The sequence below is a fragment of the Solanum tuberosum genome, unplaced genomic scaffold (genome assembly GCF_000226075.1).
Source record: "Solanum tuberosum cultivar DM 1-3 516 R44 unplaced genomic scaffold, SolTub_3.0 scf00069, whole genome shotgun sequence".
NCBI classification, from domain to species: Eukaryota; Viridiplantae; Streptophyta; class Magnoliopsida; order Solanales; family Solanaceae; genus Solanum; species Solanum tuberosum.
In genome coordinates this window covers 687,459-715,256 of record NW_006238995.1, presented here as the reverse complement: position 1 = coordinate 715,256, position 27,798 = coordinate 687,459, and the positions used below count along the sequence as shown (strand labels likewise).

The 27,798-nt window shown below is 31.7% G+C and overlaps 4 protein-coding genes and 1 non-coding gene across 11 annotated transcripts; 3 read left to right on the top strand and 2 right to left on the bottom strand.

The window, feature by feature from the left end:
* Positions 1 to 3,256: 3,256 nt before the first annotated feature.
* LOC102599794 (pyridoxine/pyridoxamine 5'-phosphate oxidase 2) lies at positions 3,257 to 10,380 on the bottom strand. 4 transcript variants are annotated; one of them, XM_006345486.2, is made up of 9 exons: positions 10,169 to 10,380; positions 10,033 to 10,082; positions 9,884 to 9,941; positions 9,243 to 9,275; positions 8,946 to 9,041; positions 8,238 to 8,402; positions 8,096 to 8,159; positions 7,325 to 7,380; positions 3,257 to 3,896 (listed from the first exon to the last, which is right to left on the bottom strand). In XM_006345486.2, exons 1-9 carry the CDS (start codon positions 10,253 to 10,255, stop codon positions 3,768 to 3,770), a joined length of 738 nt encoding a protein of 245 aa, XP_006345548.1. In that variant the 5' UTR covers positions 10,256 to 10,380; the 3' UTR covers positions 3,257 to 3,767. The 4 variants fall into 4 exon arrangements, with proteins under 4 accessions (XP_006345548.1, XP_006345549.1, XP_015163417.1 ...); XM_006345487.2 differs by having other exon boundaries at positions 7,325 to 7,371; XM_015307931.1 differs by lacking the exon at positions 3,257 to 3,896 and adding an exon at positions 4,761 to 4,835 and having other exon boundaries at positions 10,169 to 10,378.
* LOC102589978 (laccase-6) lies at positions 3,890 to 7,191 on the top strand. 3 transcript variants are annotated; one of them, XM_015307929.1, is made up of 6 exons: positions 3,890 to 4,445; positions 4,510 to 4,661; positions 4,765 to 5,009; positions 5,354 to 5,482; positions 5,844 to 6,785; positions 6,870 to 7,191. In XM_015307929.1, exons 1-6 carry the CDS (start codon positions 4,311 to 4,313, stop codon positions 6,998 to 7,000), a joined length of 1,734 nt encoding a protein of 577 aa, XP_015163415.1. In that variant the 5' UTR covers positions 3,890 to 4,310; the 3' UTR covers positions 7,001 to 7,191. The 3 variants fall into 3 exon arrangements, with proteins under 3 accessions (XP_015163415.1, XP_015163413.1, XP_015163414.1); XM_015307927.1 differs by having other exon boundaries at positions 5,844 to 7,191; XM_015307928.1 differs by having other exon boundaries at positions 3,890 to 4,661; positions 5,844 to 7,191.
* Positions 10,381 to 12,047: 1,667 nt separating the features above from the next.
* Positions 12,048 to 16,322, bottom strand: LOC102599252 (uncharacterized). Of its 2 annotated transcripts, XM_006345484.2 has the most exons (3): positions 16,243 to 16,322; positions 15,960 to 16,100; positions 12,048 to 13,324 (listed from the first exon to the last, which is right to left on the bottom strand). In XM_006345484.2, exons 1-3 carry the CDS (start codon positions 16,316 to 16,318, stop codon positions 12,648 to 12,650), a joined length of 894 nt encoding a protein of 297 aa, XP_006345546.2. In that variant the 5' UTR covers positions 16,319 to 16,322; the 3' UTR covers positions 12,048 to 12,647. The 2 variants fall into 2 exon arrangements, with proteins under 2 accessions (XP_006345546.2, XP_006345547.2); XM_006345485.2 differs by lacking the exon at positions 15,960 to 16,100.
* A 4,063-nt stretch (positions 16,323 to 20,385) lies between these two features.
* On the top strand, positions 20,386 to 20,458 carry TRNAF-GAA (transfer RNA phenylalanine (anticodon GAA)). Its single transcript has one exon. It is a non-coding gene; the product is annotated as a tRNA-Phe (tRNA).
* A 3,222-nt stretch (positions 20,459 to 23,680) lies between these two features.
* LOC102597294 (protein yippee-like At4g27745) lies at positions 23,681 to 24,861 on the top strand. Its single transcript, XM_006345558.2, has 2 exons — positions 23,681 to 23,898; positions 24,557 to 24,861. The coding sequence occupies exons 1-2, from the start codon at positions 23,803 to 23,805 to the stop codon at positions 24,803 to 24,805; spliced, it is 345 nt and encodes a 114-aa protein (XP_006345620.1). The 5' UTR covers positions 23,681 to 23,802; the 3' UTR covers positions 24,806 to 24,861.
* The last annotated feature ends 2,937 nt before the right edge of the window (positions 24,862 to 27,798 follow it).

Below are 27,798 nucleotides of genomic sequence, written 5' to 3'. Positions count from 1 at the left end.
AAATTATATCAAAGTAAATATTTTTATGTATAAAATAAAATTTTAAAATTATATATATAGATTCGGGTTGGTTTGGTCTCGAGTTGGTTTTTTTAGTTAAAACCAAACCAACTCAAATATAGTTCGGGTTTTTTTTCAAAACCAAATCAAGTCAAACCAAACCACTAGTCAGGTTTTTTTTTCCGGGTTGACTCGATTTACGGTTTGGTTCAGTTTTCGGTTCGATTTTGTACACCCTTGGTTTTTTCACCTAAAAATAAATAATAACGTGTTATTTCTAATAACTTAAACTTTTAAGATGAGACGGTGATACATTTTAACACTATGAACCACTGATCTGACTAATCAAATTGACGTCGTGGAAGCCCATTAACAGAGAAGCACTTAGTATTAGGATTATTTTTTTAATTTCAAGACACGATTTCATAACTTTTGATTAAAAATGAAGAAACATCATTGGTCCCAGTTTGCATATGAATCTTCTCTTTAAATAAGGGCGGAGATAGAAAGTTATGTCCAGCTTCAATCGAACTTAGTAACTTTAATTTCAATCCTATATATATTTATACCAAGAAATTCACAAAACATGTACAATAATTAAATCTAATGCACGATGTTCATAACTTCTTCCATATATTATTTTCTAACTCTTTCCATCTTATCAAAAGCACAAATTGTAAGAGAAGTTTAAACAGTGAGATTAATTACTAGGTCGTGTGACCTTTTAAGTTACTAGTACATATACGATGATTTTTATTTTTTTTGGTGAAAGCTATACGATGGTTTACAAGAATGATTTTAGAATGAATGATCTTGAACCTTGGACTCCGTTATCCTATGGATAAAACTTTAAGTTTAACAAGTTTTACCTCGTGTACTTTTGACTTTTTACCTTGAAGGTTTGTCCGTTGGACAAGTGATGGTCAAAAGTTGAAAGATACCCACTTTTAAGGTCATTGGGTGTAATTTTTTGTTCGAGGTGAGTAGTCTTGAACTTTTTTCCCGACCTCCTCAATCGATATCAAATTTTTAAAACTTTTTTAACCTTGAAGACTTGCCCACAGAACAAGCAAAGTAAAAAATTCAAGATCATCCATTTCCTTCCAAGATTATTAGCTAGTGAAATTTCCTGCACCTCAAGTGAGTGTCTAGATGTTGGCAATACGTGATATATAGGGCTTGCTTGCTAATACTTGGCAATTAAGTATTATTTTGAATAAAGATAATTTACACAAATCTCACTTGATTACGAACTAATTAATTAGATATACACTAGTTTGTAATATTACAAATCTTATCAGATTTTGGTATGTCCAAATACATGTATCTCAGGATAAATGAGGTCAAAAGTAAGTGTAATTTGTTCTAAATACACTATCTTCAAATGGAATCGCATATATATGGGATACATAATAAATCTCGCACGCCTCTCTCCCATTTTGCTCTCCACTCTCCTATGTATCCGATATCCCACATACATGTGACTATGTGCATCACACTAAATACATACAGATACATGTATCTAGTGTGATTCGCATGTATCTGAGATACATGACTATCTCATTCGCCTTTCTCCCTATTTTAGTGTATCTGATAGTAAAAAGAGCAACTTTCACATATAGCAAACACAAAAATCTATGCTATAGCTATAGTTTGCATTAATTGTGCTCCATAGCAAACATAAATATGTATATTTCACTATACATATACAAAAGAAAGCAGTTGTATATAATCTGTTTCTGTTTCGGTATACATATACAAAAGATCAATTGTATAATATGTGTTTGTATAAAGTGAGAAAGAGAGAAAGGCAAAAGAGAAATGGGGAGGGAAATATTTGTATTGTATAATTATGAGTGTAAAGGACGAAGATATATGTATTTGCATGTGTATATACAATTTTCTCTCGTTTTATACAAACAGAAACACAATTTATACATTTTTGTTTGTATAAGCGAGAGAGGCGAGGGAGAGACTGACGAGCGAAATCCGGGAGAGTGGCGAGCGAGATTTGGGAGGGGAACGAAAATATATGTATATATACAATTTTCTCTCGCTTTATACAAACACAAACGCATTTTATACATTTGCATTTGTATAAAAAGCTAGAGAGGCGAGGGAGAGAACGAGAGTGGCGAGCGAGATTCACCAAGAGAGGCGAAATAGCAACAGTTTGTTATGGGTACAATAAATCAAACTATGTTTATAACATTTAATTTGAATTAATAGTTTGCTATTAAATACAATTTTCCCTAACTAAAATACATGTATCTAAGTTTATATTTCTCAATATATGATAGAAAACTCGTAATTAGTGCTATGATATGTAATTATTTAGAAGTATATATAGAATTAGTATATATGGTATGAATGTATGAGTAATAAGGTTGTTTTCCATGGAATAAAGTGAACAAATGACCCTACTATTTAAAACATAGTCAAAATTTATAAAGTACTTAATATTTAATCGTCTTGGAACAAATTTAAAACCTCAGAACAACTTTCAAAATCAAAGGTCTCTTTGTTAATGTAATTCAAACTTCATACTTTCGAAAGACGTTAGGCTTGACAGTACAAAACTTCAAACCTTCGAGAGGAACAAGAAGGAACGTCGATATATAAGAGAGATCTCGAGTTTGCCCCTCTATCAAACCTTTACAGGCTCGTTTGATTGAGGAATAAGTTATTCCGAGATTAATTATCTCAGAGCTAGTTATTCAACGAATGTTGCTCCACCTTCAATGTGGGATTAGTTATCCCTTATAGGCTTATACCAAACGAGTCCTATATACATTATAAAAGCTACATGTATCTAAAAGCAGCTATCCAATATTATTTCTATAATTATTTTTCCTTATGATTTTTATGAGTATTTTCCCTTAAAATGAAAGAAATGCAATTGTCTGTTAGTCATAACACATTAGGAAAATTTGGGAAAATATAATTGTAGAAGAGAGGATTTAATTTAGGGCCCTCAGGCGTGCACAAATTGCTTATGATTTTGAGTGACAAAAAATGTCTACAAAAGGCCACACACAAATCTTTTTTAATTCCCTTTTAGTTGCCCCTAATCATCTTGTCATCTCACGTGTTGCCAAATTTCATCTTCTTTGAACACCATTTTGAGTCGAGGATTTATCGAAAACATTCTACAAGGTAGGGGTGAGGTATGCATGTGTACACACTACCCTCCTTAGAATCCATCTATGAAACTATACAAAGTTTGTAAATGTTGTTTAAACGCCTCTCAACCATACATACACAACCCCACTCCAACCATCAGAGGCCGGATCAAACTTTTGAACTTTAGGAATATGAGTTCTGAATTTTATCATAACTCGTTTGATTTATTGGGTTCGAAGCCAATTTTTGTTGCACTTATTTAACGATGTTCCTAACACATATATAGGATCTGAGTCAAAGCTACTCGACTAACACTTTACATTGGCCCTACTACTCATCAAACGTATATAGAGGAATTCATACAATTGAGTCAAATTGGGGTCAAGGCATGATCATATATACAGCTCTATTTGTCTAGCTTTACATACAAAACTTAGTAGAAGTTTTTTTCTTTTTCTTCCTTGTTCAACTTGTTGCACATTTCATTGTTGATTGTATAGCTAAGACACAATGTTTTTGTCAATAATGGCCAATACAGAAATATGAAGGTTTAAATATACAAAGAAGCAATAAGATTCAGCATCTACGATATGTACATTAAAAATAAATTTGGCCTCGTCTTACATATACCTATACTTTTTTTCTCACGAATGGTGTTCAGATGAACCCCTTGCATCCCTACCTCCACCCCTGCTTAGTGAGTGATTATACAACGAGGTGTGGGTTATAATAAACATGTCATGCAAGTAAAGTGTGAACGTACGGGGAGTATGCTGCAGAAGTAGGGCAATAGTAAGTTGAGGAAAGGGTAGCCTTCCCTACTCAAAAAGAGCAGGTTTGCATTGCAAGCAAAACTCCACTTCCTCAGTCATAATCTATTTAACTTTTATGTACTCATATGCTACCAATTAAGCAAAAATGTAGTATGGTCAGGGACTATAATGAGCTAGCTATACATTTTATTTTTAAAAAAACAAAAATTTGCTTTGCTCACCAGTGAGCATAATATATATGAATAAAGATTTCCCCAACAACTTATTATTACAAAACCATGTGAGAGGAATCATGGAAGCTATCAAATATAAACACACCTAGCCAACATCTTATAATTTCTCTTCCTTGTATATATTCATCAAGCCTTTAGTCTTATAAAATGTCAATCTTCTTTTATTCTCCTAACTCTCAACATGAAAAACTTGGTCACTACTTTGTTTATTTACTTCTTAGTAATCTTGTTTCTCTGCAATAAACATAGCAAATATGTTGTGGGTTTTAGACCACAACGGCGAGGAGGCAGATCAACAAGATTCTATGATTTCAAGGTTTAATTTCTTTTATCAAACAAATGGTATTTACTTGTCACTGAAGTCTTTTTTTTTTTTTCAGGTGCAAACTACTAGGATTACTAAGTTATGTAACACTAAAGACATTCCAACCATCAATGGAATGTATCCAGGTCCAGTTGTTTATGCTCAAGAAGACGATAAAGTTATCGTCAGAGTTACCAATGAATCCCCATACAATATCACAATCCACTGGTAACTAGTACTTGAAAAAATCTACATTTTCTTAGCCTATTTTTCATCTCTTTTTTCACATTATGGCAAATTAAGCTTACCTGAGCTTCCAAGATTTCATCAGGCATGGCATCCGTCAGAGGCTATCGTGTTGGTCTGATGGCCCTTCTTACATTACACAATGCCCCATACAAACTGGACAAAACTTCACTTATGAGTTCACTTTGGTACAACAGAAGGGCACATTTTTCTGGCACGCTCATGTTTCGTGGCTTCGAGCCACTGTTTATGGTGCCATTGTTGTTTACCCTAACAATGGTGTTCCTTACCCTTTCAAGTTCCCATATGAAGAGCATATTATTATTTTAGGTACATTGATTCAACATAGTTATCTTTCTTTTTGAGAAGAATATAAGTTCTATGTGCTAAAGTGTAAAAATATAACTCTATTTAATGGATGTTGATTGATCACCTAGTGTAAATGGTAAACAACTTGCTATAACAGATAAAACTGCACCATTAGTGTAAACAATCTTTACACTACCGATGCATATAACTTGAACACTTTTCAGAATAAGAATGTTATTAAGAACTTTTTTCTCAAAAATTAATCTGAAAACAATCTTATTTCTGAAGAGTGTCTCAAAAGATTTAACTTATATACACCGACTTTCTAAAAGCTTTTGCTATTCTCAAACTTGGGAGTTTTACAGGAGAGTTTTGGATGAAGGACATGGTGCAAATTGAGCAGGCAGTTTTAGCTAGTGGCAGAGCCCCACCACCGGCTGATGCTTTTACCATCAATGGCCAACCCGGCCCTAATTATAATTGCTCTGCTGATGGTAATTTTTTACATTCATTATGCAACTTTTAAATCCAAAAAATGACAAAAGTTGCATCATTACTTGTCATATTTGTTACTCCTTCCATCTCAGTGATGCACTTTGACTTGACACGGACTTTTAGAAAGAAAGTAAGACTTTTAAGACTTCTTGTCCAAAACATGCGATAGATATTTGTGTGGCTATAAATCATCCATTAAGGATAAAATGAGAAGTTTCAAGTTAAATTGTTTCTAAGTATAGAAATGTATCATTCTTTTTTAAATAAAACCAAAAGAGAAAGTGCATCACATAAACTGGGAGACAAGGAGTACTTTTTAACTGTTTCTGTTAGCTAAAAAGTGTCAGTGATTTGTTTCAGATATTTTTAAAATAGATGCGGTTCCAGGGAAGACATACTTGTTAAGGTTAATCAATGCAGCTTTGAACCAGGAGCATTTCTTTGCCATTGCAAATCACAGATTGACAATTGTTGAAGTTGATGCAGAGTACACAAAGCCATTGACCACAGACCGAGTCATGCTCGGGCCGGGGCAAACCCTAAACGTCTTAGTCACAGCAGATAAACCTATAGCAAGATATTCAATGGCCATGGGACCTTATCAATCTGCTAAGAATGTCTCATTTCAAAACATAACAGCAATAGCTTACTTCCAGTATTTTGGTGCCACAGCAAATGGCTTAAGTTTACCTGCAGCTTTACCACATTTTGATGATAATCTTGCCGCTAAGACAGTCATGGACGGGCTTAGAAGTCTTAATCCTGTTACTGTTCCTAAAGATATTGACAGAAACCTATTCGTTACAATTGGACTAAACGTGCAAAAATGTCGGTCCAAGAATCCCCAAAAAGATTGTCAAGCTAAAGGTGGTGGAGTCATGGCTGCTTCCATGAATAACATCAGCTTTAGTAAACCTAACATCTCAATTTTGGAAGCGTACTACAAGAACATCAGTGGGTACTTCACTCAAGATTTTCCTGGGGTACCCCTGAAGTTCTATGATTTTGTGAATGGGGCACCTAATAACCCTCCTAATGACACAAATTCACTGAATGGAACTAGGACCTATGTCCTTGACTATGGGACCAAGGTTCAACTGATCCTACAGGACACCAGCACCGTCTCCACGGAGAACCACCCTATTCATCTTCATGGCTACAGCTTTTATGTTGTGGGTTATGGTACCGGAAACTATGATCCAGATACAGCCAACTTCAATCTGGTGGATCCACCATATATGAACACAATTGGAGTTCCAGTAGGTGGATGGGCTGCCATTCGATTCATTGCTGACAATCCAGGTAATAAATTAGAAACTAAATTTCATCTCATAATTATGACAGTCCGTTGTACTAAACTCACGGATGGACCATTTTCATGCACAGGGGCATGGTTTATGCACTGTCATTTGGAGATACATTTATCTTGGGGCTTATCGGTGGTGCTCATTGTGAAGAATGGGGAAGGGCCATTAGAAAGACTTCCTCATCCTCCAAAAGACTTGCCCAGATGCTAGATATATGTGATGTTTATTAGGGTGGAGGTTGATAACAACAAACCTGGAAAGTTTATATGTTTCCAATTGGAGATTCTTTGACCCACCAAGTGTGCAATAGCCGATACACTTATTTTATTTATTCAAAGAATTGGCAATTGTTGACATTTATAAGTTTGTGTAATAGAATCGGAACTGGTCTCTCATGCTCATTCGTTTGTCTTTTGCATCATGACAAAGCTTCCTTTAAACGGCACACAAACATATGCAGGTAGGTAGGGGTTTGGATATAGGAAATTGAAACCACAAACAGAAACTGAAGCATTAGAGGTTAGGTAGAGGTACCTTAGTACGCATGTGCTTCAAACTCAGCTGATTTCTTTCATCAGGAACTGTGAAATCTAACAAATCCAATTTTAATTCACAATAGAAATAATTATAGATCATACTCTTAACAACTCAACAAAGACCCCTCAGTACAAGGATAGAAGTGTCTATAAACTTGATCAACTCCATAACTTGCAAGGCTAGCTCAACCAACTCTCAATCACACAGTCTTGGCAGAAAATTAAACTAACCGAAAAACAATAGAAATAGGCCCTTTCATCTAGCATGCCCTTCCTTGGGGATGCTTGTTGCTCAAATGAGTATTCCACAATCTCATTAAACAAAGTAACAGCCCTTTTTCAGCCTCTGATTGGAATAATTTGAAATACTCATTCGGGCAAGAAGCTTTGCAAGGAAGGCTGACCTACTTCATGAGGTGTCTCAGAAGCAATATCATGGTTCAAAACATAGATCATCATAGCACAGATCAGAAGTAGAGCGCACTATGAGAAGAATAGCAGAGGTCTTTGGTAGCCAGGTATGTAAAACCATGACTAATATAACATATAGAGTTCTCCTATCTCTCATAATTCTGACATCATTATGTAATGGAGCATATGAAACATTTTAGTTTATTCAGTCAAAGAGAACAATGTTCCTTCCAAAATTATCTTAATAATACTAAAAAGATTCATTTCAGTGCATATACCAATAGTCTATTGGTGTAATCTGTGAGATGACAAATTGAATATCATGGGTTGACTTTATTTTGTGTCCAGAAGTTCTCACCATTGACACTTCGTGCAGTAGTAAATGCTAGCCTCTCATTACTCTTCAAGTTCAGATAATCAACCTGTAAGTAACACAAATAGAGGAAAGTTACAGATGTACCTTCTTCGTGAGAGTTACATGACCAGGGAAAAACTCAGACCTGCTCAGGGTCCAGAAGTAGAAGGCAGAATGCATCGACTGGACCAGCAGACGAATCTAGTGAATCGTGCGATGGTTGTTCATCTAGAGAAGGAAGCCCTGGAGTAGGCCCCAAATATTGTAGTCTTGATCTCACAGAACCAGCAAACCAAGCTGCCTCTCTTTGCTGAATATCATCAGAATATGCAGAAGAAAATATATTATTTACCAAGAGAAAAAAAAATTGAGGCAGTAAGTTTAATTACTGCATCAAGTTGATGAAGTAGATCTCTATTTAATAGAGATTAACAGTTCAACACTTCACATAGTCACATATTGTGATAAAGAATATCAATATCTTACATAATTCAAGGTACCTAGAGCAGAAGTATGCAAGCAATATAATTTTGTTGAAAGAACCACCACTGTTTCACTATGAAATATTTGCAAAAAATGCTCTTAAGTACACTACAATCAGAAATGCATGGTATTGAAACACAGAAAAGTGCTGAATACAGAAAGTTTCTGAATGAATTGTTGCTTTGCAGCTGGAGTTTTTAACACATCTTAAAATAAACGAGTGACACTTAATTCTAGATAGAGGCATATGCTCTGAAACTGGAGCTGATTACAAGTCTTAGATATATTACTAATAGAACAAAATAAACTCACAAATTATCACATGTATAGGTAAAAAAACATGAAATAGTAAAGATTCTTCCGGAATTACCTTAAGTTTATCTGGGTCAGAGTTTGATGCATCAATCAAATCGACTCTTCCATGAATTCTGAATTGTTCCCAAGTTTCAGTGAAATACCAGCACACCTGAATCATTACCAGATTTGTTCAAACAGCATTGGATTAATTACAGAATGCTTCACATTTTGCAAAAAGTCGGACGGGAAGCAACTCTATTGTGCATTTACACATTAAGCACTAAGGCCCAATCCAGAAGCCATGAAAAAGAAATGAGACAAATCATTTATATTCTCTCTAGCAATAATGAATTAACAAAGTATCAAATACCTCTGCAAATGGGCAATGCTTAAGATCTTCAATCTGCACTGATTCAAGTAAACCGTCATCAGTTCTAAGCACAATACACAACTTAAATGGCAACAACAACAACAACATGTCCAACGTAATCCCACTAGAAGAGCCTAAAAAGAGTTGTGTGACATAGCCTTACCCCTACCTTGTGAAGATAGAGAGACTATTTCTAATAGACCCTCGGCTCAAGTAAAGCATATCAAAGTAAAGTATGTAAAGAAAATAAAGTAGTGAAGAAGTCATAATACTCAAAACAAAATAAAAAAATATGATAACCAACGCAGAGGAAACAATAATTAATAATAGAATCGGAGAACAAGATATTAGGAGAGTGAGTAATAATAACAATACTCATAAAGGATCACAACTTGAATTCCCTTCGTGAAAATTCTAGCTCCACCACTACTACCATCATACTAGAAATTCTAAATATTTTAAGATATGAATTATTTTCTTCTTTTCTTTTTTAGATGTTTTTTACTCCCTTGATGACTCGAAAGGAGGGTGTTTAACATCCAAGCAACTCCTATGAATTCTTGAAAGTTGCAGAACTTTATTAAAACAAAAGGGTATCAACAATTTTTAACAAAAAGCAGTCAATTTCCAAAATTACAGACCTTGCAGCTTCGTGAGTCAGTATTAATTTGAATCTTATCAGTACCATCTTGAAACCCTCTACGAAAAAAAAAAAAGAAGATAAATTACACACAATGAAAATGAAGAAAACAGTGAATTTAACATATAAGTTTAAGGGGTAAAATGAGACCTGAAGACGACAGTTCGATTAGAGGGTCTTCCATTGGATCCAACAGTTGCCTAATGCAAGAAGAAAAAGTAAATCATAAAAAACTAATTCAGCAACAAAAATTAGAATGAAGAGGAAGAAATGCAGGAATTTGTACGAGCTGAAAATAGGTTGAATGCTTAAGATGGGAATTGGAGTTGATGGAGTTGAGAAGAAGCTGCTTCCATGGAGCTGAGCTACACATTTTCGGCAATTTTCCCAAATTATTGGAACAATTTTTGCCGGTAAGAAGCAAATACAGAAACTAACTCCATATAAATAGTTCCAATTTCACTCTACCAATCAAGGTAAATTATCGATTAAAAAAAAAATCAAGGTAAATTATCGAGATGGGTTTTTCTTTTGGGTAATATTACATGATTAAAATAAGTGATAAGTATTGAAAATATTCGTCTAACCAAATTATTAGTTTCTATTTAATTATTTGACAATTTTAAAAATACATATTTACTTAACTGATTGAATTTAAATACATCGATATGCTCCTGATATGTCATATGACATAGCAAGTGGTCTCAAACTCTCGTTAAAGTATGAGGTTCTTAATAAAAAATGAGAGAAGTGTTGATGAAAACATCCCAAAATTTGATGAGAATTTAGGGGTGTATTTCACTAATATTGCAAGATCGGGAGTGTATTTAGATTTAATTAGACAAGTATTTTTAAGACTGTCAATAATTTGAAATGAAACTAATAATTCACGTCAAGTATAGAAATGTTTTCGGAACTTCTCACTTAAAATAACTTTTGAATAGCACATGCATATGGTTAACTAAATTTTTTTAGTGGAAAAAGGTAAAAACTTATGTTTAAACAACTTTGACATGTGTTATACTTTTTAGAATTGTTTGGGAGAGGTACAAGTATACTAATCTCAAGATAAAATGTAGAATTATTTTATTTTATTTCATATTTGATTGGAAATATTAGATAGTCCTTAGATTATTTATCTCATAATTCATATACATAATCGAACAACTTATTCCAAAATTAATTATTTCAAAATGACTTATTTCTAACTTAATGACCCATCAATCTCATATTGACCACATCGTTGAAGAAATGGTTCATTGTTGTTCTTATCCCCTAACGGAGGTTCAACTTGATTATGTCCTTAAATGGCAAATTTTAGATTTCTTTTCTCGAGAAATATTACATATAAAATATACCCATTTTGCGATGGAGTTCCAATAATAGTAAAAGCAAATACGAGATGATTTACCAACGATAATGATATAAATGGATTAAAAATTAAATTAATGATAAAATTGAGTAACTTTCGATGATACAAATTTAAACATAGTGGATGATAGTGTAATTTGTTGCCTATTCAACTGATAATTGAGTTACTTTATTTTAAATTAAGCGCGATTAAAGTCTATTTTTAAAAATTATAGAATATTACTTTATCGATTATACAAACAACTCTTTATAAGGTAGAGGGGGAAATCATGAACAATTAAATAATTCAACCAACTTTTGTCCGGACATCCTAACTTGTAAGCAATTTAACACGGTAAGTAGAATGAATATTATCAAGTTCTACTTATCCATCATAATTGTTGTTAATAATTGAGTAACACATGCAATTTTGGCCTATAAGACAAACTTGTGATCAATTGAGCAATTTCACTATGTTTGACTTATATCTCAAACTCTTGTCCCATTAAAACACCGACTTTAGAAACAGAACACAAACCTATTTCCGTTATTCGGATTCGTATTGAGTGTAGCAAAATCAAGATTGATGATAAAGTCAATAAAGTTTTCATGGTGTTTTGATCTACCTTTGTAGTCTCGGTCCATAGTGAAAGGCTCTGCACCTGAGCCTCATTAGACTCGGGTGAAGTATGAGGCGTAAGTGAAGAAAATAAAAAATAAAAATGAAATCCATCCCTAGCCTAGTCTAACCTCAGTTTGGTTTCAGTATAGAGGCTCAGACAAAGGGGGAGGCTGATAATATAACTCGAGGAAAGCACACAACAAAATCAAGCAGGAATCATACAGATTTTCTGCACTACAATCTTCTGTGCCAAAACATAGATTCGGCGATTACATGAACGAGACACTCCCAAAATATAACATTTAGGCATAATACATAAACAAGCACTCAAACGTGTCCTTTGTTGGCAAGTAAACGCTTCAGCTTTGAGTATGCACATCTAGACGCCTCAACTTGTCACCACTGTGTCAATTGAGCACTCCAACTTACAAAATGATCATCTAGACATATCCAAAATTTATGTGTCATCTCAGCATCATCAGGTGTCCATGAGATATTGTGAGGGCGAGTTGGAGTGTTTAGTTATCAGTTAAAACCAAGATGAAGTGTCGAGATGTACACTCTCAAAAGCTAAAGTGCTTACTTACCGATTGAGGCTAAGTTATGAATGCATGCTTAAGTATTATGCCTAAAAGTTACTGTCAACTTAGAGTAGGATCATTACCTTTCACACATGGATAACCAAAGAGTAGTTTCTGGACAATATGTATGATACGTTAAGCAAACACAATAACTTCATCATAAATTGATACAACATCGAGAATACTCTCTGTGTAAGACACTGAGATTGATGTTACCTAGCAGTTCCCCGATTCAAAGACCTGTGTTCTACGATGACTCTTCCATGACTGTTTCCGTAGCCAAGCTTCTCTGCCAGGTTTTCAACTGCTACTTTGACAACATCACTTCGAACGCCAATGTCAGTTGCATATCTATTCATACAATACATACCTGCTGTTAGTGTGGCCACACCAACAGGACTAGGAATTAGCAACTTCAGAGGAGAAGAAAGAAGAGCAGCTAAAGGAGCACCAATGATAGAAGAAGCTTGTCCGCTACTTCCAACACCGCGTCTATCAGCTGTTAGAAGGCCTGTTTTGCAGTACAGCGCAAAGTCCTCACAATTGTTAAGGAACACATTATAGTGCCCGAATCCATTTTGAAGAAGATACATTGCTCGGTGTATGATCATCTCAGGAGGGTCTGATGCTGCAGTAGTGCAAGTGCCCCCTCGCACTCTGGTAAGGAAAACAGATGGGCTTACTCCATAATCAAAGTTGTAGAGTGAACCATCGCGGAGAAAGCAATCCAGACAAGAAAGAACAACACCACTGTTAGGTAGCTTAAATCCACAGTCGGGAAAGGTTGGACATGAAGAAGAAAGGTCTGACATTTCATCATCATCATCATCATCAGAAAAGGCCTGAAGACGGTTAAAATGGACCACTTTGCTTCCGCCAACAAAAATACCTATGAATACCATATTTTCAGAAGACTCAACACACAAAAAAACTGTACTTATTTGCAGGAAGAAAATTTGACCTTTCTATTCAACACTAATTTGAGAATCCTAATTCAAATAAATATAAAGAAAATGGACTTGCAGATCATAGTTGCAGCTGACTGCTATCGAAAATGTAATTTTCATTTTTTTTTTGTGTAGATTAGATGAAGGGGGAACAACCATTTTAGATCAACTAAGGAAACATAATAAAGAGTGTGTAAGATCTAAAAAAATCACACTTGAAAAAATATGGTTCAAGCTGAATAACATGATAACTAATGATATTCCAGAGTCATATTTTGCATGTAAGATAGATTTTATAGTAAGGTTCAGACGCGGTGCAGAACCAACTCTTAGACATTAAGTGCCTGCTTCATATTTTACATCATAGAAAAGCATAAAATAGAGGAATCATGAAAAAAAAAAATATATAAGAAAGTATGCATCTCGAGAGACCATCATATGTTCACACAAACAAAGCGACCATGTGATAGCCTGAGAAGCAGTTTTTTGGTTTGTTAGAGTTGAACAAGCACAAATAAGAAGCCGCGGTCGTTCAAATTTCAGCAATAAAACATCCATAATAGACCACAACATGTCAAACATATAACGCAAAAACTCCAGGAGACCACCTCTAGCCTATCAATCAATTAATCTGCCCTTAAATCCACTAAAATTGCTAGCTTTACCATCAAGTCGTCATTTTGTGCAGTAAAGACTGAAGACCTGTATTGTTTCAATTGTACAATGCAAGATCCATAGAAGAAGGTTTCACGTGAATGTCATGAATCCTCACTTTGATCATACTGATATGCTACCAAGAAGCAGCATTTAATTTAGTCATAACATCCAGAAGGAGAGTAACAATCATTTTGCTAGGTTTTATTGTACCTTCTAAAAAGATAGAAGAGCGTATGTTACAGCAACAATACTTAAAATAATTCAACTATGTGGCTAAAGCATTTTTCTCTATTTATATTCAGATCAACAGCTCTCTTAGCTACAAAATGACAATTTAGTAGCCATAATGTAGAAATCAACATATCGTGACGTGCATACCTAACTTTCAACTAAATTTTCATGGAGGAGATAACCTTACAATCCAACAGAATCCAACTAACACCATTTCAAATTGCAGTATCGTTTAATCATATTAGCCAGGCAATAGGACACACAAGAATATTGATCCATCTTCTTTAGCACCTTTTTTATTATAATGATAGCATTTCACAAAGATTAAGTACTATTTGTAAGACTTAAAATAATTAAAATGTCTAGCACTGATTAAGCTAATATACTAAGACATCAGGGTGGATCTAATGACAGACTTTCCTAGATGGAAGGTTGAGGAACTATATTTCTGTGTTGTAACAGTTACTCTCGATTCTCATTTCATACTTGCTCTAGAATAGAAGAGAAGAAGAGAGAATCTAACTTTGGCAAATGTAAGGATATTGACACTTATTTCACACGACGACTTTCTAGAACTAAGTTGCACGGACTCTTCGCTTTCGATGCTGCACCCGTGTCGGATTCTTCAAACAAAAAAAAAAACATTACTTTGGAGAATCCGACACGCACCCATTGACATTTTTTGAAAAGTCTAAGCAACATAGTTCTAGAAATAGCTACACATAGACCCTAAATGGTTATAACACTCAAACCGTTCATCATTCAGAATTTCTCAGTTCATCTCGGATTGAGAATTTAAAAGCGCTAATAAAATTACTAAATTGGATATACTTGTTTTTGAAATCCGATGCACACATGATTTAAGCCAGACACACATCTCAATTCTGAACCTCCATATGTACAAGCAAGCTACTCAGGACTCGATCACGAAACTTGTCATTCGGATGCAGGCAATATCCATGTATTCAAAATTTCATGCAATCAATAGATACACATATCAACGGTTCATAATGAACCTCCATAGATACAAGTGACCCACTTCAATACTAACAACAACAACATACCCAATATAATCCCTCTAGAGAGGGTAAGATTTACAAGACCTTACCCTATCTCTGCAGGGTAGAGAGGTTGTTTCCGATAGACCCTCAGCACAGACAAAAAGTTCTCAAAGCCACTTCAACTCTACTTCATCCAAAATCACATAAAACACAAATACACACACACATATATATATACCTCCATATACAGATTAAGAATAAGCTAGTCATTGGCTCATTGCTTAATGACAAAATTTAGGAAACAACCTCTCTACCTCTACCTCCCAAGACGGGGTAAGGTCTGAGTACACACTAGCATGAAGCATCCTCACACCCCACTAATAGGATTACACCGGATATGTTATTGTTTTGTAAATTATATCCAATTAGAGGAACAAAATAAACAATGAAATCATATCAGGAGCTATTTCACTTAACAATCCCAAACACATCTAATTAGGCTCACTAACTCACATGATAAAGGAATCTTGACTGTCAAAACCAAATGAAACATTCAAAATGGGGAAAATCACAGATAACAGCAGCCTTCTAAGAAGGAAAAGTGGAGTAAACTAAACACATAAACCAAAGTACACAGAGAGGCAAAAATTAACAATTTTTCTTTCTTTGATTTTTTTTGTGAAATTACCATGGTGGGAGTAAGCAAAAACAGCTCTGTAAGTGTAAATATGGTCTCCTGGTTTGATTTCATTCCTCCCCACTCTGTTTGTCAACAAACCCATTTTCTCTGTTCTTGAAAACAATGTAGTAGTTTGCAGAAAGTTTGAATCTTTTTAGAAATTCAAGATGAACCCATTATGAATCTTTGATTAATCATGCAAATTGACACATTTCACCATTAATAATAAGAAAATGTGTCAAAAAAAATCAAAATAAATAAATAAAAAAGTGTCAGAATCTGAGTGGTTTACCTATTGATTTGCTCAACAACCCTAACAAAGATGGATACATTATGCTAATAAAATCCTTGACATGATGAGTCTGCATGCCTTTTCAGCTTTTAGCTATTTTATTTAGGGGTGAAAACAATTACCCCTTTGTCCCATGTGGTATATTTTGACTTGACATGGTGTTTTAAGAAAAATATGAATATTTTTAAAATTTATGGTTTAAAATAATTTTTAGATAATTGTGTGATTGTAAATCATTTTATTAAGAATAAAAAAACTAATTTTAAAATTAAAATATTTTTAATTCTAGTAAGATAATATTTTTAGACGAATTAAAAAGGAAATGATGCCACATACAATGAGTCGGAGAGGGGAGTACTGAAAATGGTTGGAATTTGCTAGGAAGAAGGGGGGAACTTTGGATTTGGCCTTGTGGGGTCTAAAAATATGTTCTCTTCAATTTTTTTCTATGTTCTTCCTATAGATCACACACCCTAGTAGCAAAATTAATACTTATTTAAATTAGGTTTGGAGAGAAAAAAATATAGGTTTGTGAGGTAGAGATATTATTTCTGATGGCTCATAAAAAAAATTATGATTATCCAAGCAAATTAAAATATTTTTAGTATTAATTACTTCTTGTGTTGCTAAATAAGTGATGTTTTAAGCTGAAGTACACCTTCATAAACTAATTATTTTTAGAAAATAAAAAGTAGTTTTACGAACTTAGTGATAATTAAATGATGTAAAACATTATGTATTAAACCAGACTAATTTTAAAAGAACAAGATCAAATCCTTTGAAACCCAAAAACATCAATTATTTTGGAATAAAATAAAAGTGTACACCACTTATTTAGAAATGGAAGAAATATAAACTTTGCACCTTCAAAAAATTATACTACTTTTTTTTTTTAAAATGGTATTTTTAATTGGGAATCTTATTTTTGTACCCCAAAAAGTTCATACCCCTATTATTTTTATGTCCCCTTTTCTAACTCAGTCAAACTACTCACGTGAAACTACTCATGCGAACTTTGCCTCCTTCTTTCCCAAAGCGATCTTCTTCTTCCCCAAGCTAGCTTCCACGTAAATTCTAGTGATGGATAACGTTACAAGTTTAGTGCAACACAATGGAACTTGGGATTCAAATAATAAATACAATACGTATATGTTGATGCAATTTTAGTCAATTCTATTTTCAAATTCATAAATCTGGTCGAAACAATAGCAACACAACTACAAAAGGAAGCTGGTACAAGTAATATTTAAATCAAATATGCACTTTCACACGGATTTCCACCACTGAAAATTACGAATAACATTTTGCATTGAATTGAAGAAACACAATCCTGTAAAAAAATAAAATAAAGAGCAACATTCAGTGCAAGAAAATTTTCAATATCGAACTCAAAAATCTTGTAAAAAAAAGTATGCATAGAATACACACGCACATCCCAACACACACACGCGTGTGCTCACACACACAAGGAGGGACATGTAGTGCTTCAATGAAAAAGACTACTCAAAAACTGTTTGATACCATCAGGTTTATACATACTCTAATAGTATCAAGGAGGAAGAGGCAGGAATTCAGTGAAAACTAGCTAAATTGATGATTGATACCACCAAGGTATATATATACACTCTGATGGTAATAGAAAGACACAATACTTCAGTGAAAACACTACTCAGTTACTTTTTGATGCTATTAGAGTGTATATATATATACTATGATGTCATCGAGGAGGGACATGCAGTGCTTCAATGAAAAAGATTGTTCAATTACTGTTTGAGACCATCAAAGTTTATATATACTCTGATGATCTCAAGGAGGAGGAGGCAGAGATTCAGTGAAAACTAGCTAATTAAATTGATGTTTGATACCATCAAGGTATATATATATATTCTCTAATGGTATCAAACATGAAGAAGCAGTATTTCAATGAAAATACTACTTAGTTACTCCTTGATGCTATATATATACTATGATTACATCAAGAAAGAGAGTTTTTAATTAAAACATATGAGGCCGGTGTGCATCCTCCACAAGATTCTAGTACGTGCAACATTGATGTGTCTTCATTAGTGGTCCTATATGATATTGATAGGGTATCAATATACCGACGGAGTATCAAAGAGGATTAAGCTCAGTCCTATAAGATATCGATATGGTATCAATATACCGACAAAGTATTACAGAGGATTAATTCATAGTAGTGATGCTGATGACATCATGCACGAAATAAAAAAGGAGAAAGTGGGGTAAGCGGGTAAATAGTTTGGATCATGATTTTGTTAAAGGTAAATAGTTTCACAATTTGGTCCATTTTTTGTAGTTTCCCTTTTTTAATTTTAGCACACCCCTTAAGATAACTACACATTCCTGGAAAGTAAAAAAATATCTTTACCAATTTACCCTTAATATAAATAGCTTGAAAAATATGTAGTGCTTTAATAGTTTCTTATTTAGGTAAAATTCATTTTAAATAATGGTAAAATTGAAAGAACGTCATTAATATCTTTTTAATTATATAAAACACCACTTATTTAAAACAAATTGAAAAGGTATAAATATGGCTTATTTAGAAATAATGGGAATATTATTGTCGTACACCTTCGAGATATACGATAGTTTTTGTATTGTATATCGTTCAATTATACAAAACGTTAATGGTATATTTTGTAGGTATACAAATTATACTTGCTAGATTTTTTCTCTAAATAAATATGGAGTGTAATATTTTTCAAAACAGATATTTGACATAATTTGTTTTGTCTGCTTGAGCACAATGTGTAAATATCTCAAACTTAAAAGGATGGGTGTTGTTTTAAGTTTGGAACTTGGTTATGATTCGTTATTTTTATTCAGACTATATTTTAACTTTTTTTAGAGAATCTAAGTCATGATTTATTTTTTGATTTGACATGTTTAACCGGTCAAAATTTGATCCAATACCATTATTTGTCATATCTATTTATCTATTTATTTTTTATCATCATTCATTTATTGATTTAATCTATTTTAATTTGTCAAAAATTGCCCTATTATTATTATTTGCCACCTCAATATTGTTATGGTGCAAGTCAACCAAATTAGTTTAGATTATATGAAATAAAAAAACTAATTTTATTAAACTTCTGAGATTTTCTAATGGGAATTAGATATATAGTCAAGTCACTCATGACCTCAGGAAAATGGAAGCAGGTAGCTTCTGGCCTTGACAAATTCAATGTATATTACATTTGCATTGAAAGTTTATACAAGTATTTTCTTTTAAAATATAAATGAAATAAAAGATTTTTAATGATCATATTCACGAAAAGGTACGAATAGAACACTCATATTGAAAATGAGAGTTGTTTGAAGTGATATTGCCATGCTCTTATCGTCTTACGTCGATCTTTAGATATATTAATCGTGAAACAATGATAAATGATGTGTTAAAAAAGATAAGATAGACTGAAAATTACATAGAATAGAATCATCTCAAAAATATTGACAATTTCTTGAAATTCATACAGACTTAACAAAAGATGTGATAAATGGAAAAAAAATTAGTGGTACAATAAGTAGTTGAAAATATGTACTTTTACTCATGTCATGTTAATGTATTTACCTTGGGACAACCATTTCTAAGAGTCTTTTAGCCTTATAAGGATTTTTCTTTTATGCAAGTGATAAATATAGATAATTTTTGGTACTTCATTTTCATTTTGTTTTGTATAACATCTACTTGATATGAATTTAAATAGATAAACATGCATGGTAAATGAAAATTTATGTAGTAGAATTCAACTTATTTGGAATTGAGTTATATTAATTGCTATTATAGTTCTTTATTTTTTAATGGTGCTCCAATAATTAAGTTCATATTTTCTATTTTTGAATTCTTGTAACTTTCATTTATCCGTAACCTAGCATATGTAGCAATATAATTAATTTTAGAATTTTTATCATAACCTCTAGTGAGAAAAGATTCTATAGAGAAAAAAAAAAATTATACAATACAAAATAACATAAAAACTTTTTTTTAAAAAGTAATCCCAAATATATTACAGTAGTGATTATTTAATTTTCATATTCAGAGACAAAATATTAATAATCATTATTGAGATTTAGATATCTGAGAATTATAAAGTTAGTGCTGACTATTTCACAATCGCGGGGATAGCTCAGTTGGGAGAGCGTCAGACTGAAGATCTGAAGGTCACGTGTTCGATCCACGTTCACCGCATTCCTTTTTTTTTTGTCTTATCAGACGTGGAGATTGAAAATATAATTTGTTATGACAAGAAATCTATTAAGTATAACTTTTTTATGATTTAAAAGTTCACAAGGATACTGTCTTACTTTCATTTTATGCAATTATCAAATTTAATTTTTATTATAGTGGTTCAAAAAATAAAGAATAAACATATGAAAAAGCAAGAGAATTTATCATCCATAATACATGTAAATTTTTATTTGTTGATATTTTATCTATAATGTAATTTTTATTTGAATTAAGAGAAATTTCATAAATAGTGTTATTACACTGGTTATGTAAAGTTGCAAGATTTTGTTTAATTATAACACATAGCAGTATCTTAGATTCAAAATTTAATGGAATATATTTATGTACATAATAATAATGAAATATATTATATTTACGCATATAATAATAGTGAAATACATTATATTTGCGCACGTAGTGTAGTAAAGCGTATTCTATGTCTCTATAGCAGTACATTACATACGTGCGCATAATAAGTATATCCGAGCATATTCAACATCTCAGTAGTAGAATACATTATATTTATGCACATAATAATAGTGAAACAAATTATATATGTGCATATATAATAAGTGCATTCATGCATATACATCATCCCTGTAGCGGAATATATTGTATTTAAGCATATAATAATGGTGAAATACACTGTGTTGCATGCTTAATAAGTGTATCTGCTCGTATATAATATATCTGTCAAAATGTGTTTACGCTGATAATAAGTATATTTGTGCTTCAAAAAACAACCTTTCTATCATCTAAGGTAAAAATAATGTTTACATATATTTTATCCTTTCAAACCTTTACGAGATTATACTAAATATATTATTGTGGTTGAATAAGTGTATGAACACATATATGCTACAAAATTCCAAACGTATTATTGGATGGTACATACAGTAAAACCTCTATAAATTAATAATCTCACTAAAGTAATATTTTCCTCCGGTCCCAACTTGGGCCAATGGAAAAAATCGCCAATTTCGATAAGATAATATATTTCCAAAAGACCCCTATATAAATATATGGTCCCATTAATATCATAAATTAATAATTCTTCAAAAGTACAAATATATCTAAGACGATTAAGTGAAATATGAGTCTATTGTGTTCTGGTTTTTCTTAAAATTTAAATCTAGTTGAAGCTCATCTCTATTTTTTCTTATTGCATCCAAGAGCATTGGTATTGTCTTTTCGAACTAGACCATAAAATTGTGAAGAGTTCTAGATATGATAAGTGTTTCCTTACGCATAACTGGTTCCAAAGGTATTGTATCATCTTCAACTTCATCATCAACATTGTTTTTTCTGATGGTATCCACAATTTCTTCTAAGCTCGGGACCTCTAAACATGTATCACTTTCACCTAGATAATCCAACAGGTTATTGACATCCATTTTATTGTGCTAACCGAGATCATTAATCATGACTTCACATTCATGAATGACGTTTTCACAAGTGGGTTCATTCAAATTCTTTGAAATTGCATTCCACTCCTGGCAGTATCTGTATAAAACGAGTTGGCATACCTCTTAGCAGGGATTGCAAAGTTGATAGCATCCAAAACATTAATCTTTGTTGGATCAGTTTGTCCCACTTCATAGTCTTCTAATATCCTACGATAATACATCTTTAAAGCTCTTATTATCCCAGTATCACAAGGTTGAATTTTGGATGTCATGTTGGGTGGCAAGAAAAATAATTCAACATTTTGCAGTCCCTCAATATTTCTATTATGGGATGGACAATTATCTACCTTAAGCAAAATTCGTCTACCATGCATTTTCTGGTCAAACCAACGAATATATTCATCAAAAAGCACACTTGTCATCCATGCTCTTTTGTTTACACGATAGTGACAATCAGGGGCGGCTCAACGTAACTGGAGGCCTAAAGCGAAATTTTATTTGAGGCCTAAAAAATTCATACATATTATTTAAAATTATTTTTTCTAATTGTTTAGATGCACATTATTACTTCAACTTTTTAATAGATGATTTATTTGAGTACTTTTTAAAAAAAATTTAATTAATTTTAGGTAAGATTTTATCAATTCAATGTTGAAAAATATCTTTTTACTAAAGCAATCATTATATGAATTGTTAACATAATTCTCTAAGGAATAAGTTGACAAACTTTAAGCAAAATAAGAGTTAGAACCATAGAATCTGATTCAAGACGTTGATAACTTGATATACCTAACTTTGATTGAAAATTTAAGTTAAAAAAAAAATTGCGATTCACTTTGTTCAACATTGTTCGACTAATGATTCATATTTATGATAGAGTATTACTTTAACTTATCAAAGATTTTGTAGAAAAAAGAGTGAAAAAAAGGGAGTTTTTAAAAATAAATAAATAATGCGAATGTCAGAAATGTAATAAGACAAAACAACGTTTTCTTGGTTTCTTCTATTTGAGTGATCATCAAAAAACACACTTGTCATCCATGATCTTTTGTTTGCACGATAGTGACAATATTCAATAAATATGATACATAAATTAGTAGATACAATGATTTTGATGTATTCGTTGTACTTTATGTGTTTTTTTTAATGTGAAATCAATAAATCTGATACATAAATTAGTAAGATACAATGATTTTGATATAATCAAAATTAACCTTCATTAAATCTCAAACCATTCTTTAAATTAATAAATATTAATTTATCGTTTAAATAATATCTCTATAAAATAATAAAATTTCGTGGTCCCACCTATATTAATTTATATAGGTTTTACTTCCTGCATTGGATGTTAATATAATTAACTCATTTAATAAGGTTAAAATACATATTAATTAACCATGATTAAGTATTAAGAATTTACGTATAAACATATATAATATATCTATTGCCATGATATAAATATCAAATAAAAATAAATATTCATCCATTTTGACCATAACATAAGGGTGGGGGAGGTTGTTATTATTAATTCACAAGTTATAATAATAACTAATTAATGATCATAAGATTATCTCTAAAACAATTAAATAGTGAATCCCATCCTTATCAACACCTAATTATTTTATCTAAAAATGTTGGTTGATTGCACTTGCAATCTACTACCACTTGTTAATTTGTAAATTAATCTTTAATCAAGTATTTCATTTTCTTATTAATTCCTTTCTCTTTCATCTTATTTTCAGTCTAATTATTGATGTTAGCCAACTTGAATAAAGCTTTTGCTTCAAGCAAGCAAGAAATTAATCTTTCTACAAACTAATTGATCATTAAATACTAATCAAGCTTTAATTACTTATTGATCCTCTTGTTTTGTGAGAACATTCAATTTTTTCAACATATATGGAAGAAGGATTAGTAGGTCCAAGGATATATAGTTGTTGTAAATGCAGAAATCACATTGCTCTTCATGATGATATTGTCTCCAAAAATTTTCAGGTTATGATTTTTCTTTCAATTTATCTCAATTTTTTTTTCATTTCTTTCTTTTCCAGGAGAACTTGAAATGATAAAAAGAAGAAGGGCACAAAATTTTTTAATGTGATGAATTCAATCTTTAAGATTCTTATAATTTTGTATTTAAGAAAGATATTCAATATGAATAAATAATTTATTCAGCCTCAATAAATTTAAAATTTTGGCTTCGCTTCTATTTAGTGGCTACACCATATATATTCGAGGGGTATCAATCGATCCTTTCACTAGAAAATTATATTATATATACATAAAATAATATTTTTTTTATGTATATTTATTATGTGTTGAATCCTCTTGATTTATTTGTGTGTGTACTTTTTATTATTTTGATATATCTTAATAAAAAATATAGTTATGCCATTGATCGGGCTTTTACTACCAATTGTAGATTTGAAATTATGAGTTTCAGATAGTTCATCATGATATGAATTTTATGACTTTGATTTTAGAATTCTACCACAATTCATTACCTTTATATTTTATACTTATTGAGTAAATTTGTAATCACATCTATTAAGTTTGAACTAATACTTTTATGTTGTGTGAAAAAATATTGAGTTCAGTTAAACGTGTTATATCCGTTTCTGTTTATAACACACAATATGTTGTGAAAAGGCAGGCAAGAACAGGGAGGGCTTATTTGTTTACACATGCCATGAATGTAGTGATAGGGGAAAAGGAGGAAAGACAACTAATGAGTGGTTTGCATATTGTGGCTGATGTTAAATGCTTTGATTGTGGGGAAGTTTTGGGATGGAAATATGAAAAAGCATATGATGAAACTCAAAAGTACAAAGAAGGAAAATTTGTTCTTGAAAACTTTAAGATTGTCAAGGAGGGGTTTTATGAACATATCTCAAGTGTATGAGTTCTCGACGAAAACATATTTAGTATAATTTTATAGGATGAAATGTGGAACGAATAAAATGTATACAGATCTTTTTTTGGTTGAATGAACACATTATTAACTATGTGTTTTGATGTAATATTATTTATTTATTCAATTCAATAAAGTGTTATATTGAATAAGTCAATCTATCATATATGCACACTCAATGTATATATTAGATAATTTAGTGTATATAGTTCAATCAATTATCTAGAGAAGATTAATTAATTATCCGTTCTTATGAGTTAAAAATTATAGTTCATAATTGTAGATGAAAATTTGGACAAATCATTAGAATGACTGTGGCACAAGATTAAATGTAATTTATCTTAATTGTTATGAGAATTGTTGGGATATATACTATTAACCACGTGTTTAGATATAGTATTTATTATAGAATAATTATTTATTTATTTTAATTAGATCATATATTCGTTTATGGTGCTTGTTTACTTATATAGTAGATGATTTAGTCTATAGAGTTTAAGCTTATACACAGATGATTAAATCATCGGTTCTTATAAGTATAAAGTTTTTTTATTCTACAATCTAAGATGGAAATTGGACATGCCATCGGTACGATTGTAGCACAAGATTATATGTAGTTTATCTTGATTATGGGAATGGTATAGTTCCAACTTCTTGTGCTAGTGCATTTTGTATGTATTGAACGGGACCGAGTAGAGATAGTTGATTTAGACTGACTGACAAAAGCAATTCTCTAAACTATTAAATGTACTTATATTCTTAATCCTGATATAACTATTATGATCTGTATATGTTAATTATTGTTTTGATTTATTAAAAGGTGAGATTCTAAGATGGGTCAATATTCTTGGTAGATTGGATGATGGTTAATTATTGTTTTGATTTATTAAAAGGTGAGATTCTAAGATGGGTCAATAGTCCTGGTAGATTGGATGATGATAATATATATTGGTGAAATAATAAGTTAGTTAATGGAATCCATATCTCGATATAGAGATTGTGATATGCCTTTTTGAGAAACTTATAAGTTTTCATCGTGTCAAACCTTGCAAGTGGATTTAAGAATCCGACACATGAAATAAGTTAAGCAATGCTCTAAAGGAAATTGATCATTGAATTAAGTTCGTCAGTAATTTAATTTATTGATTAGTATCTGTAATCTTAACATGGGGAATTACATATGTGTCTAATGGGGAATTTCGAAATATAAATAGAGGAGTGCAATTACGAATGTCTAGTGGAATGATTTGTACTTTATTATGGTAAGAATAATTCAAATTAATTATTTGGAATTATTTTCATAATAGGAAGCCTCGGTAATTAATTTTGTGGTCCCTACCGTGCCCATATTTATCTAGAACTCAGAATTTATTGTAAAGGGAAAGAGGAGAAGTATGTGTCTTTCTCTATTCTAAGGAAAGGGAGAAGTATATATCTTTCTATGTTCTGAGGCAAGGGAGAAGTATATCACTTTTTCTATTCTAAGGAAAGGAAGAAGGACATGACTTTTCTTTTCTAAGGAAAGGGAGACGTACATGTCTTTCTATTCTAAGGAAAGACATGGTATTCCTTTTCCTTGGACTAAGAAGAAATCTCTATAAATAGGGATTCTTCTAACCCTTGAAAAAGATAATTTTTTCCATAAAATACTTGTCCACCCAAGTATTAAGAGGGTTCGGAAGTGAACTTGGGATCACTGTAGAAGACCGTAGAACTGTGGTCTAGTTTGTGGACTAGCTTATGAATTTACTTGAAGTTTCTAGCTTGTCGACTAGCTTGTGGACTCACTTGAAGGTATCGGCTCACGCTTCAAGAGGTAATTCTGAAAGTTTATATGCCCTAACATGATTGTACTTGTTCTAGTATAAACAATGTGTTGTCTAATTATTCATGTAAGTTGTATGATTATGGTATGCTTCCGCTGTGCATATAGTTTTCCAACAAGAATAATGTATAGTTCTAACTTTTCTTGCTAATGTATTTTGTATATATTGAACATGATCGAGTAGAGATAGATATTTTAGATAATTTAACAAAAATATATTTTCTAAACTGTTGAATGTACTTATATTCTAGATCTTTATATAATTATCATGTGTTGTATATATTAATTGTCGTTTTGATTTATTAAAAGGTGAGATACTAAGATTAATCAATATGCATGGTAGATCGGATGATAGTATATATATATATTGGTGAAATAATAAGTTAATTCATGAAATTCACTTCTCGAAATAGAGATTGATGAATACACTTTTTATGAGAAATTTACAAGTATTCATGTTCAAACTTGACTATCGAATTTATGAATTCGGTGTATGAAATAAGTTAAGCATTACTCTAAAGAAAATTAATCATAGAGCTAAATTCGTCAAAAAATTAATTTATTGATCAATATTTATAGTCTTAACACGAGGAATTACATAAATGATTAATAAGGAATTTTGAAATATAAATAAAAAAGTGCAATTACAAATTTCCAATATAATTATTTGTAATTTATTATGATAAGACTAATTTAAGTTATTTTTTTGAATTATTTTCATAAGAGAATAATTAGTTTTGTGGTCTCTATTTTATTCATATTTAACTAGAACTCAAAATCCCTTTTTTTTCAAGCAACTCACAATCCTATTTGAAAAGGAAGAAGACACGTTCTTTTTCTTCCAAATTTTGAATGGAGAAAAAACTTCTTTATAAATAGGATTAAAATAATCAATTTTCTATAGAATATTTGGAAGATTTCAGAATTGGAGTCGAATTTACTTTAAGATATTTGCTTACGGCTTGACAGGTATACCTTGAGTAAATTATTCAGTACACTTTATGTAATACGTATTTGTGCTTGCTATCTATAATTCATATAAGCTATAAGTTTCTCGAATGCGTTCATTATGTGTTATTTTTCAACAATAACATCATAAACCATGCTTACGTCTAAATAGATAACTATATATATATATATATATATATATATATATATA

What these genes read in the sequence shown, in the direction of transcription:
- LOC102589978 (XM_015307927.1), top strand. Translation starts at nt 4,311, where the DNA reads ATGAAAAACTTGGTCACTACTTTGTTTATTTACTTCTTAGTAATCTTG. An exon ending in TACAATATCACAATCCACTG is followed by an intron (nt 4,662 to 4,764) that starts GTAACTAGTACT and finishes AGATTTCATCAG; the next exon opens with GCATGGCATCCGTCAGAGGC. An exon ending in TTATAATTGCTCTGCTGATG is followed by an intron (nt 5,483 to 5,843) that starts GTAATTTTTTAC and finishes GATTTGTTTCAG; the next exon opens with ATATTTTTAAAATAGATGCG.
- LOC102599794 (XM_006345486.2), bottom strand. Translation starts at nt 10,255, where the DNA reads ATGTGTAGCTCAGCTCCATGGAAGCAGCTTCTTCTCAACTCCATCAAC. An exon ending in CTGACTCACGAAGCTGCAAG is followed by an intron (nt 9,276 to 9,883) that starts GTCTGTAATTTT and finishes GAATCAGTGCAG; the next exon opens with ATTGAAGATCTTAAGCATTG. An exon ending in TACTGCACGAAGTGTCAATG is followed by an intron (nt 7,381 to 8,095) that starts GTGAGAACTTCT and finishes TGGATTTGTTAG; the next exon opens with ATTTCACAGTTCCTGATGAA.
- LOC102599252 (XM_006345484.2), bottom strand. Translation starts at nt 16,318, where the DNA reads ATGCAGACTCATCATGTCAAGGATTTTATTAGCATAATGTATCCATCT. An exon ending in GTTGTTGAGCAAATCAATAG is followed by an intron (nt 16,101 to 16,242) that starts GTAAACCACTCA and finishes ATTTCTAAAAAG; the next exon opens with ATTCAAACTTTCTGCAAACT. An exon ending in TTTTGCTTACTCCCACCATG is followed by an intron (nt 13,325 to 15,959) that starts GTAATTTCACAA and finishes TGGTATTCATAG; the next exon opens with GTATTTTTGTTGGCGGAAGC.
- LOC102597294 (XM_006345558.2), top strand. Translation starts at nt 23,803, where the DNA reads ATGGAAGAAGGATTAGTAGGTCCAAGGATATATAGTTGTTGTAAATGC. An exon ending in TTGTCTCCAAAAATTTTCAG is followed by an intron (nt 23,899 to 24,556) that starts GTTATGATTTTT and finishes GTGAAAAGGCAG; the next exon opens with GCAAGAACAGGGAGGGCTTA.